This window comes from Phyllobates terribilis, unplaced genomic scaffold, assembly GCF_046119375.1.
Source record: "Phyllobates terribilis strain yellow unplaced genomic scaffold, ASM4611937v1 Scaffold_1__5_contigs__length_1240528914, whole genome shotgun sequence".
NCBI classification, from domain to species: domain Eukaryota; kingdom Metazoa; phylum Chordata; class Amphibia; order Anura; family Dendrobatidae; genus Phyllobates; species Phyllobates terribilis.
The window spans coordinates 1044747582-1044763542 of NW_027362761.1; the positions used below are offsets into that span (position 1 = coordinate 1044747582).

The window sequence follows — 15961 nt, forward strand, 5'->3', positions numbered from 1 at the left end:
GTCAGGCGACACATTGCATCTAACCATTTCCAATGATTTCTCAGGGCAGCGCAGTCAGAAAGGCTTCCAAATGGGTTGGGATTTTCTGTTGCAAGTCACACGTGACGCACTTTCCATAGATATCAATGCAGGTGACATGGGACCACGAGTTGCATGTAATATATCTGCGATTTGGTCTATTTTTTCCCAGCAAAATTACAGCTCTAAAATAGTTGCCAGGCAGCAGAGACAAATCGCACAGAGGTTTGTTGTTGTGTGACACATCGCTGTGTAGCCCCAGCCCTACCCCGATATAGGATTATTACAAAGGCAGGTTTAGGATGGGGGCAGCAAGTGATTGAGTGGGGGGGCTCACACATACACATCGCTCCTGCTGATCCCAGATACACACACACCCAGCCACAGGCAATACCTGCTCAGCATAAGGCCTCATTCACACACACATGTAAAAATGGTACCGGTGTCATCAGTGTACGGTCCGTGTGGCCATTTTTATCATCAGTGGTTTTCACAGATGGATAAATAAATGACAAAGCTTCTCCTATTCTTTTCAATATTAAACATGGAGAGCACAGACTGTACACCGATGCCATGCCGATGGGAGCCACCCCCCTGCCGTGAACGATGGGAGCCGCCCAAGCGTGCTCGGTGAAAGGGTTAAACCAGCACACTCGCTCATCACTAATAAGAACCAATGAATTTCACATGGAGAACTGAAATACAAAGTCTGCCTTCCATTTTTTTTTTTTTTTTACAGATTCCTATAGACTACTCTGGCCAAGTCTGATCCACAAACATGAATGAGAATAGGATGTGCTCTCAGTCTCACGGTTTTCGCTCTCGGATCCGTGATTTTCACGGATGTGAGAATCTATCCTAAACTCTGCTGCCCGACTAATCCACCTGTCCCCCCGCTATTCCTCAGCCTCTCCGTCAATCCCTTCACTGGCTCCCAATTACCCAGAGACTCCAGTTCAAAACTCTAACCACAGCATACAAAGCCATTCACAACCTGTCTCCTCCATACATCTGTGACCTAGTCTCCGGATACATACCTGCACGCAACCTCCGATCCTCACAAGATCTCCTGCTCTACTCCCCTTATCTCTTCTTACCACAATCACATACATGATTTCTCCCGTGCATCCCCCCCTACTCTGGAACTCTCCATCCCAACATATCAGACTCTCGGTTACTGTGGAAACCTTCAAAAGGAACCTGAAGACCCTCCTCTTCTGACAAGCCACCATACCGCTGCAAGACCAGCTCTGCCCTCACCTGCTGTATCCTCACCCATTCCTTGTAGATTGTGAGCCCTTGCGGGCAGGGTCCTCGCTCCTCCTGTACCAGTCGCCGACTCATTTTTGTTCAAGAATATTGTACTGGTTTTTATTATATATACACCTTCTCACATGTAAAGCGCCATGGAATAAATGCCGCTATAATAAAATAATAGATCCATTTTGCTCAATAAAACATGTGGAAGCACTAGGACGCGTCACATGGACGTGTGAATGCCACCTTGTCTTGTGTCAACAGACAGAAGGATAAGCAGTTGCAAAACATCTCTGGTGCCGCTCACCTCCAAGGGACCCATAGACTCCAATGGACATGGAAAATTGCACTCTGCACAAAAAGAGGATGCTAAACTCACAGGATGGGCCCCATGGAGAATGGGGGCCCATGAACAGTGGGGGGTCAATTGAGAGTGGCCCCTTTTTGTCCTGGGCCCCGTGGAGAGTGACCCCTTGCTGATCAGCCAGCACAGGCTGCAGACTCTGACGCCATAGGCCTGTCTGATACCAGAGAACACGCTGCAGGCACAGCAGACCACTGGCTGCCATATGTTTCCACGTGCTGTGCAGTAATGCGTGGATAAGCACGGGGAGCCGCCTGTGGGTGACCGCCAGCTCTGCACACGCTCCCTGCTATCAGATGTTTTCCTCTCACCATGTCTCTGGCACTGACTCTCACTGATGCTCTTCACTCTTCTCAGCTTCCGGCTACCAGCTGTCAATCACTTACCGGCAGCCCACGTGTCACACAAACCCCGCCCAGTCAAGGCGTTCAGTACTCTCTGCGCATGCGTAACAATTTTATGACGCGCAACGAAACTACATGTCCCAGAATGCAAACGAGAATGGACGGAACCATTAATAGAATAGGGGGGTGTGAGGAACTGTTATTAGCAAGCTCTAAACATTTCTTCTAGAAATATAAGACCCATTTGTTTTAGTTAAATTACTATAATTAAGAAGCGGGTAATGGTATAAATGTGCTATGTTTGTGTTCATAACAGAAGTCCAACATCCCACTTTCTTGAGCTAGTCCATTTCCATGGTAACCACTGGTAACAAGCTGAGATCTAAAGAGCCGAGGAGGCTGAGGGTCAGGTATGGTCAGTGTGTGGGGGGCTCGTTTATTGGGGGATCTGATCTGGCGACACTGACACTGGGGATGTGATCCTGGTGTCACCACACACCCCATGTCACATCTAGGGGCTGGGGCCACCATGAGGAGCAATGGGATATAATACAGGGAATGGCAGGTGACGCTAGGATCGGTAGGTTGGAAGTTAATCTCCTGATCCCTGTGTTGTGTTTGCTTTGTCCTTTCGTTTGGTTCTGGCAGCGGGTCTCTCATAGAGATCAAGGGAGCGCACGGCTGAGCCGAGCATTGGTGGGGCATTCTCGAACCATCCAGCTCCCCAATGATAGCCTCCCTCAGTTTCCAATTCTCATTGGGGGTAACATTACACCATCCGGCTGCTGAAGCTGAAACCCCTGAAAAATCCTCTGTCATTGGCTTTCTACAGATGGGTGGTGGTAGGATTGGGGGTGATTTTACCATAAATATGTGCTTACCTGTGATAGGACACAGATCTAATAGAGATCTTCTTGTGATCCAAAAGAGTCGGCTCTTTCTGGTGAACAGAGCCAAATGATCCAGGTGACCAAAAAGAGCCGAATTGCCCATCACTAGAGCCGGACCGCACATCACTAGAGTCAGACCGCCCATCACTAGAGCCGGACCGCCCATCACTAGAGTCAGACCGCCCATCACTAGAGTCAGACCGCCCATCACTAGAGCCGGACCGCCCATCACTAGAGTCAGACCGCCCATCACTAGAGTCAGACCGCCCATCACTAGAGCCGGACCGCCCATCACTAGAGTCAGACCGCCCATCACTAGAGTCAGACCGCCCATCACTAGAGTCGGACCGCCCATCACTAGAGCCAGACCGCCCATCACTGGATCCAGACCGCCCATCACTGGATCCAGACCGCCCATCAATAGATCAAGACTGCCCAACAATAGACCCGGACCACCCATCACTAGAGCCAGACCGCCCATCACTGGATCCAGACCGCCCATCACTGGATCCAGACCGCCCATCACTGGATCCAGACCGCCCATCACTGGATCCAGACCGCCCATGAATAGATCCAGACCGCCCATGAATAGATCCAGACTGCCCATCAATAGATCAAGACTGCCCATCAATAGAGCTGGACCACCCATCACAAGATCCAGACCGCCCATCAATAGATCAAGACCACCCATGACTAGAGCCGGACCGCCCATGACTAGATCCAGACCGCCCATCACTAAATACACACTGCCCCTAAATAGATCCAGACCTCCCGTCACTAGATCTGAGTGCTCCTGTGTATGGGGGAGTTGGGTGAGATTGCTGCCAGCTGAACAATAGCTTGACCTCGGCTAGCTAATGAGTGTGGCCGGCTGTAGAACATCTACTTTTACTGCACAGAAGAGCATAGTCCACTATACCATTCCAGACATTGGCATTTGGTAAAACCGGATGTTCTGTGCAATATAGATTTTTTCCTCAATAGGACCCTACATATACACCTGTACCTCTTGGAGGCTTTCACCGGAGATAGGAGCCAGGAGATAATTCTGAATTATATCTCCAATGGAAGGATCATATGTGGTGTGAACAGTCAGTAATCAAAAATCTGCAGAAAAACTCACTTGTGAATACAGAAAACCAGGTTTCATGGGAGAAAAAAAATGGACCGAGTGGTTGTTCTCAGTCCTAACAGGAGAGCTCTGCCCTTTTGTGATGCCAAGGTCACAAGAACGCAGTTCATGGCCCATATAGAGGCCGCAATGTCCAGGGTGACCGTATGTCTCCCACCCCAAACTTACAAGCTCATATGTGTCAATGCCGCTGTAAGTCCAGGGTAGGAGCCCTGCAGTCAGTCTGCCATTGCATCCTGTATATGGACCTTGAACTGCCTAACAGAGATCAAAACTTCTGACTTTTTACTTAGAAATGATGGTAGAAGAGAAGAACGGTATAGTCACCCGTGGAGCTCTGTATGACATTACTGGATCGTTCAGACGTGAAGCTCTGCTCGTTAGTCTCTGTTAATAATGCATAGTCGCTGGACATGGGCTTATAAATAATTCCTGGGCTTTCACACCTTCCAGTTTCACTCATTAGTGATAACGAGACTGATGGTGTCTGGAGTCGTCTGTGCTCTTCAGTGTATGATTAACAATAATCCGATGCCAGGATTGACCACCATATTTGTAGCTAAGGACCTTGTGGCTTCCAGGATGTGCAATGTTTTTTGGTTGTTTCAACTGCACTCTACAAAGTGTATCCTCTACTCTTATGCTGATGACCTATCCCAAAGACATCTCATCAACATAAGATTGGTGGATGTCCAACACCTGAAACCCCTACTGGGTGAAGCAGCTCCTATTGAAGAGAATACTAGCTGATCTGCAGCACCCAGCACTGGACAATGGACAGAGCTGTGCTCTTCTGCTTTGTACATTGTTTAAATCCGACCCCTGCAAGGAGTTGACAACAGCTGATTGGTGGGGAGGCCGGGTGTAGACCCCCTAGATCTTATGTTGATTAGATCAGAGATTACTGACGTGGCCGATGGACCTAGTCCTGGGAATCGATTCGCACAAACTCTAGTCATATATAAGTAGTGGACAACCCTTGCTTTTTTATTTTTCTTGCCATCAACTGTGCAGTATGAATCATATTTTCTCTATGTTTTACCAATGTTGCACGATAAAAACAACTTAAAGAAAAAGTGCTTTCTCTTCCTGTTGACCGATCTGGGTGAGAGCTTCTTTTTTTGCAGAACGAGCGGTAGCTTTTATATGTGACATTTTTGAAGTATGTATTTTTTGAATCGCCTTTTATTATAGTTTGTTTTTGGTGAGCTGGGACAAGTACAAATCATTTTGATCTGGTTCAAAAAAGTGATAATTTAATATTGTGGGTTGCTACTGGTGCAGTAATATCAATGATTTTTATTTTAATATTTTTAAATTCCAAAATATTATTTAATGGGCAAAAAGGCTGTTTCAGGGTTTTTCCTATAATTGTAAAAATTTTAGATTTTTTTTTGGGTTGCATTAGACGATTTGAACTTCAGTGAGTTTGATCGCTCATACAATCACATAATACACTGCCATACTTACTTCGTAACGCTGACAGGTAAACTATTACACCATGCCTCTGTAATAGGGGTAGCAAGACTACAGCTATGGGGGCCTAGGTAAACTAACTCCCATGGTGGAGCCTTTGCGAACCGCAGCATCTAAAGGGTTAAACTGCTAGGATCGTGGCTAGCAGAGCATCGCTCCTGTCACTGACCAGTGCTCCTGACAGACCAGCCTGACTGAGATGTACATATTTCAGTGTTATACCGAAACATTCACTTTTACTGTAATGTATTTTTTATTTTATTTTCCGATTGTATATTATTCTATTTGCTTTACAGTAAGACGATAGCCAGCACTCACATCTTAAAAGAATTACTTTATTGATCCTGTAGTATAAAGGGCACAAAAACAGTTGAATACAACAGCACAAAAATTAGAAAGGCAGAAGAGAAATATCCACTGCGCTCCCAGGCAACATGTTTCAGACCTACATGATCCTTTATCAAAGCTTGACAAAGGATCATGTAGGTCTGAAACATGTTGCCTGGGAGCGCAGCGGATATTTCTCTTCTGCCTTTCTAATTTTTGTGCTGTTGTGTTCAACTGTTTTTGTGCCTTTTATACTACTGGATCAATAAAGTAATTCTTTTAAGAAGGATGTGAGTGCCGGCTGTCGTTTGGACTGTTTTTTTTTTTGCTATTACTGGAGTATTTTCCCATTCACCTGGACAGATTAGCTCATCGCTCCTTTTTCACATTTTTATAGAAGAGTTTTGCAGGCAGGCTCGGGTGACGTGTAAAGGATACTGTACAGGAAGGAGGGGGAGATGTCTCTATCATTAATGACCATAGTGCGCCCAGTGTTATCTCCCTCCTGCGTTCTATAATAAAGGTGTTACCTGTTATTGGAATCCTGTCTGTGAGGATAATGATATGCCTGCAGAGAAATGATCGCTACAGAACACAAGTTTTCAGTCTATCGTGAGCGCAGTATGAGCAGCGATATTTTACAAGGGTTACTGACATTGAAAATTACATTGAAAAAATTAAAGGGGTCGTCCACTATTGAACAACCTGTTCATAACAGCTCCATAGAGCAAAACAATATAAAAACACTCTGTACTTACTTCCCAAACTGGTTAGGTTTCCCGTGATGTCCCATGACCACTGCAGCCAATCTGTGGGCGCTGATCTGCTGCAGCCTTTATTATTCCATCAGAATAGTGAGCAGCTCCTTTAATCTAACTGATAGCTGTACTTTTGGATGACACCATTTGCCTTTTTTTATTACTTTCTTTCCCTTAGGATACAAGGTGTGGAAGATCAGCACTTTACAACAATGCCTAGCGATGTAAAATCAGATATGGATCGGATCGGTCTGTTCCGTGAGATGGGCTACATCAGTATAGGAGACAAATACGTCACACCCTGTTCTAGTAAGTTGGCTATATTAAATATCACTGTGTATAATGTCAAGATACAGTATATATGAGAAGAAGAATTCCCAATGTGTCATTGAGATCGAGTACTATGAGACTAGAAAAACATGGCTGCTTTATTCCAGAATCCGCACCTCTCGTCTGCGGCCTGACTATTGCATTTAGGTGACTGGCGCTTCTTCTGGAAGAAAGCCGGCAATTTTTCTAGTCTGATGCAATCCATTTAACCTATTCACGACCAGTGATTTTTTATTTTTGCTTTTTGTTTTATTTTTCTTCCCTTCTTCCAAGAGCCATAACTTTTTTATTCTTCCATCGACACATCCAGAAGAGAGGTTGTTTTTGCGGGGATGAGTTGTGCTTTTGAATGACACCATTCATTTTACCATTTAATGTACCGAAAAACATTGTTTACTGGGCTGTAAATATTATAGTAGTTAAGAAGAATCTTGTAAAAAAAAAAAAACATAACTTTTTTTTGCATTGCTGGACCTGTTCCACACAAAAGGTTGATACATAAAATGAGAACAATGGGGATAGGGGAAAATATATGTATGTGGGTTAAGAATTGGCTCAGTGATAGGAAACAAAGGGTGGTTATTAATGGAACACACTCAGACTGGGTCTCAGTTAACAGTGGGGTACCACAGGGGTCAGTATTGGGCCCCCTTCTTTTTAACATATTTATTAATGACCTTGTAGGGGGCATACAGAGTAATATTTCAATATTTGCAGATGACACTAAACTCTGTAGGGTAATCAATACAGAGGAGGACAATTTTATATTACAGGAGGATCTATGTAAACTAGAAGCTTGGGCTGATAAATGGCAAATGAGTTTTAATGGGGATAAATGTAAGGTAATGCACTTGGGCAGAGGAAATAAAATGTATAATTATATGCTTAATTGTAAAACACTGGGCAAAACTGTAACTGAAAAAGACCTGGGTGGACGACAAGCTCACGTTTAGTGGCCAGTGTCAGGCTGCTGCTGCAAAGGCAAATAAAATAATGGGATGCATTAAAAGAGGCATAGATGCTCATGAGGAGAACATAATTTTACCTCTATACAAGTCATTAGTGCGACCACACTTAGAATACTGTGTACAGTTCTGGTCTCCGGTGTATAAGAAAGACATAGCTGAACTAGAGCGGGTACCGAGAAGAGCGACCAAGGTTATTAGAGGACTGGGGGGTCTGCAATACCAAGACAGGTTATTACACTTGGGGTTATTTACTGTGGAAAAAAGAAGGCTTAGGGGTGATCTTATTACTATGTACAAGTATATGAGGGGACAGTACAAAGACCTTTCTACTGATCTTTTTACTCTGAGGTCAGAGACGGGGACAAGGGGGCATCTTCTACGTCTGGAGGAAAGAAGGTTTAATCATAATCACAGACGGGGATTCTTTACTGTAAGAGCAGTGAGACTATGGAACTCTCTGCTGCATGATGTTGTAATGAGTGATTCACTGTTAAAATTTAAGAAGGGCATGGATGTCTTTCTTGAAAAGTATAATATTACAGGTTATAAATACTAGATTCCTTGATAGGGCGTTGATCCAGGGAACTAGTCTGATTGTCGTATGGAGTCGGGAAGAAATTTTTTTCCCCAATGTGGAGCTTAGTGTTTGCCACATGTTTTTTTTTTGCCTTCCTCTGGATCAACAAGTTAGGCTATGGGTTGGACTAGATGGACTTAGTCTTCCTTCAACCTTAAAAACTATGTTACTATGTTACTATGTATGAGGGCTATTGTTTTTTTTTACATGGTTATTGATACCGTATTGGGGGGAAAAAATCTTTCTAATCTTTTTTTTGGGGGGGTGGGGAGGGGTTCGGTGACTGGAAAATCGCAATTCTGAACTCACTTCTATGATTAATAATTCTTATGACCCTTTTTACAAAACCTGGTTTTATCTTCGGCGGACTATCTGGCCATTCTCGGAGAAAACCTAGATTTGGGGATCCTCTGCCATTCTTCCTTGCAGATCTTCTCCAGTTCCGTCAGGCTGGATGGTGAACATTGGTGGACAGCCATTTTCAGGTCTCTCCAGATATGCTCAATTGGGTTTATGTCAGGGCTTCTGCCTGGGCCAGTCAAGAATGGTCACAGGGTTGTTCTGAAGCCACTCCTTTGTTATTTTAGCTGTGTGCTTAGGGTCATTGTCTTGTTGGAAGGTGAACCTTCCGGCAAGTCTGAGGTCCAGAGCACTCTGGAAGAGGTTTTCATCCAGGATATCTCTGTACTTGGCCGCATTCATGTTTCCTTCAATTGCAACCAGTCGTCCTGTCCCAGCAGCTGAAAAACACCCCCATAGCATGATGCTGCCACCACCATGTTTCACTGTTGGGATTGTATTGGGCAGGTGAGGAGCAGTTCCTGGTTTGCTCCACACATACCGCTTAGAATTATCACCAAAAAGTTCTATCTTCATCTCATCAGACCAGAAAATGTTATTTCTCATAGTCTGGGAGTCCTTCATGTGTTTTTGAGCAAACTCTATGCGGGCTTTCATATGTCTAGGAAGACTTCTGGTGGTCCCAAACCTCTTCCATTTAAGGATTATGGAGGCCACTGTGCTCTTAGGAACCTTGAGTACTGCAGAAATTCTTTTGTAACCTTGGCCAGATCTGTGCCTTGCCACAATTCTGTCTCTGAGCTCCTTGGGCAGTTCCTTTGAGCTCATGACTCTCATTTGGTCTGACATGCACTGTGAGCTGTGAGGTCTTATATAGACAGGTGTGTGCCTTTCCAAATCAAGTCCTATCAGTTTAATTAAACACAGCTGGACTCCAATGAAGGAGTAGAACCATCTCAAGGAGGATCACAAGGAAATGGACAGCATGTGACTTAAATATGAGTGTCTGAGAAAAGGGTCTGAATACTTATGACCATGTGATATTTCAGTTTTCTTTTTTAATAAATTTGCAAAAATTTCTACATTTCTGTGTTTTTTTTTCAGTCAAGATGGGGTGCAGCGTGTACTTTAATGAGAAAAAAATGAACTTTTTAGAATTTACCAAATGGCTGCAATGAAACAAAGAGTGAAAAATTTAAAGGGTTCTGAATACTTTGCATACCCACTGTATGTATAATCTGACAGTGTCAGGCAGTGGAGGAACAGACCTTATTAACAAGGGTGATTTGATAAAGTTCTAACTTTGTTTTTTCCAGAGCCGTTTAATGAAGCTGCAAGTAAGAACAGACAGATGTTTCCTGGTGGTGCCAAATCCATGGCAAATACATTAGGGGGCTACTTTGATACACAGTTCAAAAGAACGTTTGAAGGAGAAGCCTACTCCGATCCATTAAGACAAAGGCGACAGTATCGTATTCAGCAGGCGAAGAAGAACTTAGGAAAAACATTCCTCCCATCTAATGGGGAAAAGAAGCCGTAAGTAAGACATCCCTGACATGGGCACGGTCTATAGGAAAAGGTTGCTGAGTAGCCAAAGAGCCACAAGAAAGGGAGTGAATCAGATGGGGGACATTTGCTTCTATTTCTTTTCTGCTGCTCAGAAGCCAAACAGTCGGGATATATCAACACCACATCTTTTAGTTTTGTGCAAACCCCAAAGAGTTTTCCAAGAAGACGACACTTCAGTACACGCCAGCAATTTTTGTCCAAAAGCTTTTTTTTCTTTTTATCTTTTTGGTAGTTTTGTGAGTGCCAGCTTCTTCATTTTTTTATCACTAGTGCCATTTTTGAACTTTTTTCCATCCTTTTTGGGTCGTCTTTTTTACTGTTGTCTTCCAGTCATTTTCTCTCCATTAACCAATGAATAAACTACTGGCTGAAGCAAAAATGTTGGGAAAATGCTCAAAAAGATGCCCAGGTAGCATCTCCCAGGTGTTTATTGGTGTTTTGAGCTTTCCCATTGACTTGTATTGTAAAGTACAGAGCATTTTCTGAGCAGAAAACGCCTGAAGAAGGGTCATGTAACTTCTTTTAGCTGCTTGGTGACTTTATATACCTGAAGAATTTAAAAGATGCTCAAAAGCCTGAAAATATCAAGTGCAACTGGTTTTATATACAAAATGCAGATGTTCATTCTTTTGAGCGTTTTCTGAGTGCTTTTTCAGTTGGGTTTCAGAACGGACCCACATGAAAAAGACCTTAAAGGGGTTTTCCCCTTGAACAAAGTACATTTTAATTAATACATCTTGGAATAATAATAATTTCCACAATTGGATGTGGTTAAATAAATTGTTCCTGTTCTGAGATAATCTTATAAATGTGCCCCTGCTGTGTACTGTGTAATGGTTGTGTCTGACCGTACAGAACATTGTCAGATCATACCACATCTCCTGGGCAGGGGAGGAAGCAAAAGAGTATACAGACATTAGCAGGGGATCACAGATGATTCTTCTTTCATTTCACTGCCTGTTTTTAATCTATGTTTTACCTCACAGAAAGAATCAGCTGTGATCCCCTGCTGTAATGTCTGTATACTTTTTTACTCCCCGCCCAGGAGCAGTGATATGATCAGACCATGTTACTGTATGGTCAGACACAGCCATTACACAGTACACAGCAGAGACACATTTATAAGATTATCTCAGCACAGGAACATTTTTTTTAAACACATCCAATTGTGGAAGTTATTATTATTCAAAGATCTATTGATTAAAATGTTGATTAAAATTAACTCTTTTTGTGGGAAGACCCCTTTAACCCCTTAACAACATCTGACGTACTAATACGCGTCTGTGCCCTGGGACTTAAGAGCCAGACCCGTATTAGTACGCCATGGCGATCGCGCGCGCACACAGGCTGTGCGGGCGCGATCGCCGCCGGGTGTCAGCTGATTGTCACAGCTGACACCCGATACTATGTGCAGGGAGCGGTCCTGCACCGCTCCCAGCACATTAACCCCCGCGATGCTGCGATCGAAGTCGATCGCAGCATTGCGGGGGCAAGGGGAGGTGATCGCAGATACTCACCTCCTCTTCCGGCTTCCAGCGCTGTCTGCAAAGGCTTCCCGGGTGTTGCCATGACGACCCGATGTCGTCATGACAACATCCGGGTCACCAGACAGCAGGAAGATTGTTTGGACATGCGCAGTGCATCTCCAAACAATCTTCTCCCTGTCCGGCGCTGACAGCCTGCATGGCACAGGGATGGTGCTGCATTCCTGTGCCATGCAGGCGATCAGAGAAAAAAAAGTGAAAGTCCCAGAGTGGGACAAAGTAATAAACTATATAAGCTTCCAGAAAGTGAAAAAAAAAAAAATTGCAAAAATATAAAAAAAAAATAAAAAAAATAATCCACCAAAAATAAAAATATAATGTACCCATCAATAAATATTATTATAAAAAAAACAATAAAAGTACACATATTTGGTATCGCCGCGTCCGGAACAACCTGAGCTATAAAACTGTCCCACTAGTTAACCCCTTCAGTGAACACGGTAAAAAAAAAAAAAAAAAAAACGAAGCAAAAAACAATTCTTTATCACCATACCGCCAAACAAAAAATGGAATAACACGTGATCAAAATGACAAATATAAATAAAAATGGTACCGCTGAAAACGTCATCTCGTCCCGCAAAAAACAAGCCGCCATACAGCTCCATCATCCGAAAAATAAAAAAGTTATAGCTCTCAGAATAAAGCGATGCGAAAAAATATTTTTTTCTATAAAATTGCTTTTATTATGTAAAAGTGCAAAACATAGAAAAACGATATAAATGTGGTACCGCTGTAAACGTACTGAACCGAAGAATAAAGCTACCTTATCAATTTTACCACACGCGGAACAGAATAAAAAAAAAACAAAAAAAACAATTCCTGAATTGTTGGTTTTTGTTTATTCTGCCTCCCAAAAATCGGAATAGAAAGCGATCAAAAAGTGTCACGTGCCTGAAAATGGCACCAATAACAACGTCAAGTCATCCCGCAAAAAACGAGCTGTCACATGACTGTCTGCCAAAATCTGGAAAAATTATAGCTCTCAAAATATGGCGATGCAAAAACTAGATTTTACAAAAAATGCGTCTTTTAGTGTGTGACAGCTGTCAGTCATAAAAACCCCATATGATTCTGGTATTGCTGTAATCACACCGACCCGAAGAATAAAGTCGTCTAATCACTTATACCGCACAAGGAACGGCGTCAAAAATAAACTCTTGGGTTAGGATTGGGCTAGGGTTAGGGCTGGGTTTGGGGCTAGGGTTGTGCTAGGGTTAGGGTTGTGCTAGGGCTAGGGTTGTGCTAGGGTTAGGGTTGTGCTACGGTTAGGGTTGTGCTAGGGTTAGGGCTGGGGCTGGGGTTAGGGTTGTGATGGGGTTGGGATTTTTTTCAAAAGTAAGAAAAAAAGATGACGATATGGCGACTAGTGTTGAGCGCAAGTGCTCGCTACTTGAGTTTGCATCAGGTGCTCTGGTATGCATTGAGTATCGTGGGTATTTGAGTGACATGCTCGAGTCTCTGCCCCATATGCTTTGCAGTCAAAAAAACTTTACGGGGATTGCCTGCCATGCACGAGCGATCCCCACATGGTTTTTTTTGGGTGTCGTATAACCGTGAAACATGCGGAGCAGGGACTCGAGCATGTCACTCGAGCACACGCTGTACATGGTGCATACCTGAGTACCCGATGCAAACTCAAGTAGCGAGCACTTGCGCTCAAGACTAATGACAACTTATTCAATATGATGACCTAATGTAAACAAATTCTGTGTCGTACCTCTGGGTTCAAAATGTTCACTATACACCTTAATAAAATCCTTGGGGGGTATAGTTTCCAAAATGGGGTCACTTGTGGGGGAGCTCCAATGTTTGGGCACACAGGGGCTCTCCAAACGCGACATGGTGTCCGCTAACAATTTGAGCCGACAATTTGGTAGCGGACACCATGTTGCATTTGAAGAGTCCCTGTGTGCCCAAACATTGGAGCTCCCCCACAGGTGACCCCATTTTGGAAACTAGACCCCCCAAGGCACCTATCTAGATGCATAGTGAGCACTTGGAACCCCAGGTGCTTCACAAATTGATTCATAAAAATGAAAAAGTGTTGTTGTTTTTTCACTTTTTCATTTTTACGAATCAATTTGTGAAGCACCTGGGGGTTCCAAGTGCTCACTATGCATCTAGATAGGTGCCTTGGGGGGTCTAGTTTCCAAAATGGGGTCACTTGTGGGGGAGCTCCAATGTTTGGGCACACAGGGACTCTTCAAATGCAACATGGTGTCCGCTAACAAATTGTCGGCTCAAATTGTTAGCGGACACCATGTTGCGTTTGGAGAGCCCCTGTGTGCCCAAACATTGGAGCTCCCCCACAAGTGACCCCATTTTGGAAACTAGACCCCCCAAGGCACCTATCTAGATGCATAGTGAGCACTTGGAACCCCCAGGTGCTTCACAAATTGATTCATAAAAATGAAAAAGTGAAAAAAAAAAAACTTTTTCATTTTTATGAATCAATTTGTGAAGCACCTGGGGGTTCCAAGTGCTCACTATGCATCTAGATAGGTGCCTTGGGGGGGTCTAGTTTCCAAAATGGGGTCACTTGTGGGGGAGCTCCAATGTTTGGGCACACAGGGGCTCTCGAAACACAACATGGCGTCCGCTAATTATTCAAGCAAATTTTACAATCAAAAAGTCAAATGGCGCTCCTTCCCTTCCGAGCCCTGCTGTGCGCCCAAACAGTGTTTTTTCCCCAAATATTGGGTATCTGCGTGCCCAGGGAAAATTGCACAACAAATTTTGGGGTCCATTTTTTCTTGTTACCCCTGTGAAAATAAAAAAAATTGGGTCTAAAGTAACATTTTTGTGAAAAAAAGTTATATGTTCATTTTTTTCTTCCACATTCAAAAAATTCCTGTGAAGCACCTGAAGGGTTAATAAAGTTCTTGAATGTGGTTTTGAGCACCTTGAGGGGTGCAGTTTTTAGAATGGTGTCACTTTTGGATATTTTCTGTCATAAAGACCTCTCAAAGTGACTTCAAATGTGATGTGGTCCCTAAAAAAATGGTTTTGTAAATTTTGTTGGAAAAATGAGAAATCACTGGTCAACTTTTAACCCTTACAGCTCCCTAACAAAAAAAAATTTTGGTTCCAAAATTGTGCTGATGTAAAGTAGACATGTGGGAAATGTTATTTATTAACTCTTTTGTGTGACATATCTCTCTGATTTAAGGGCATAAAAATTCAAATTTTGAAAATTGCAAAATTTTCAAAATTTTCGCCAAATTTCCGTTTTTTTCACAAATAAACGCAAGTGATATTGAAGAAATTTTACCACAATCATGAAGTACAATATGTCACGAAAAAACAGTCTCAGAATCAGCGGGATCCGTTGAAGCGTTCCAGAGTAATTACCTCATAAAGTGACAGTGGTCAGAATTGTAACAATTGGCCCGGTCATTAACGTGCAAACCACCCTCGGGGCTTAAGGGGTTAAAGTAACACTACGAGAAACGGTTATACACTGCGTCCTACTGCAGGGCCTGAGATGTGTTCATGGCTGCGGATTCTCTGGCCTTCGCTATAGATGATAACATTATTTTTCCCTGCAGCTGCCACTGGTGTCAGACAGGCTCCTAATGGTGACCTTTGTAAGTACAACCTATATGTAATTGCCACTTCATTTTATTTCCTTGCTGCATATTTCAGGTCTGGAGCTGGCAGCTTTTATGGGACTCTTAGTGGCCCAGTCCCAGCCTTCAGTGCAGAAGTAAAACCAAGAAAAGCTTATACTGCACCAGGAAAAAACTTCTACACAAACCCTCCCAAGCAGGGCACAGGATTCGGGTAATGTACGGTGACCTTGCGGTGTCCATACCTGGGCTCCGTAGCCTCATTACTGACTTGCTTTCTTCTTCATAGATATACGAGCCTTACCATTGGCAAAAACTATACTTATTCCTCTGACAATTATGACATCTCCAAAGAGCTCATGAAGGTAAATCAAATTTGACACGTGTTCATCTTTACTTGTTTTCACTATAATCTTGAGTTTTAAGTTTACAGTTAGTGGCCATGTAAGAAAGCACAAAACAGGGGGCGAGCCCACCTTTAGTATTAAATTGATGTATAATTGCACAAATACACTATGTGGCCAATACACAAACATAT

At 43.3% G+C, this 15961-nt stretch overlaps 2 protein-coding genes across 2 annotated transcripts in view; one reads left to right on the forward strand and one right to left on the reverse strand.

The window, feature by feature from the left end:
* Nucleotides 1–2052, reverse strand: part of UFSP2 (UFM1 specific peptidase 2) — a 46667-nt gene extending 44615 nt beyond the window's left edge. The window contains exon 1 of the mRNA XM_073645315.1: nt 1951–2052. Coding sequence (XP_073501416.1) covers nt 1951–1953 — 3 coding nt within the window. The 5' untranslated portion in view covers nt 1954–2052. The remainder of the gene's footprint in view (nt 1–1950) is intronic.
* Nucleotides 2053–2297: 245 nt separating this feature from the next.
* Nucleotides 2298–15961, forward strand: part of CFAP96 (cilia and flagella associated protein 96) — a 41983-nt gene continuing 28319 nt past the window's right edge. The window contains exons 1-5 of the mRNA XM_073656616.1: nt 2298–2393; nt 6745–6875; nt 10058–10277; nt 15500–15637; nt 15713–15788. Of these exons, the coding sequence (XP_073512717.1) occupies nt 2338–2393; nt 6745–6875; nt 10058–10277; nt 15500–15637; nt 15713–15788 (621 nt within the window). The 5' untranslated portion in view covers nt 2298–2337. The remainder of the gene's footprint in view (nt 2394–6744; nt 6876–10057; nt 10278–15499; nt 15638–15712; nt 15789–15961) is intronic.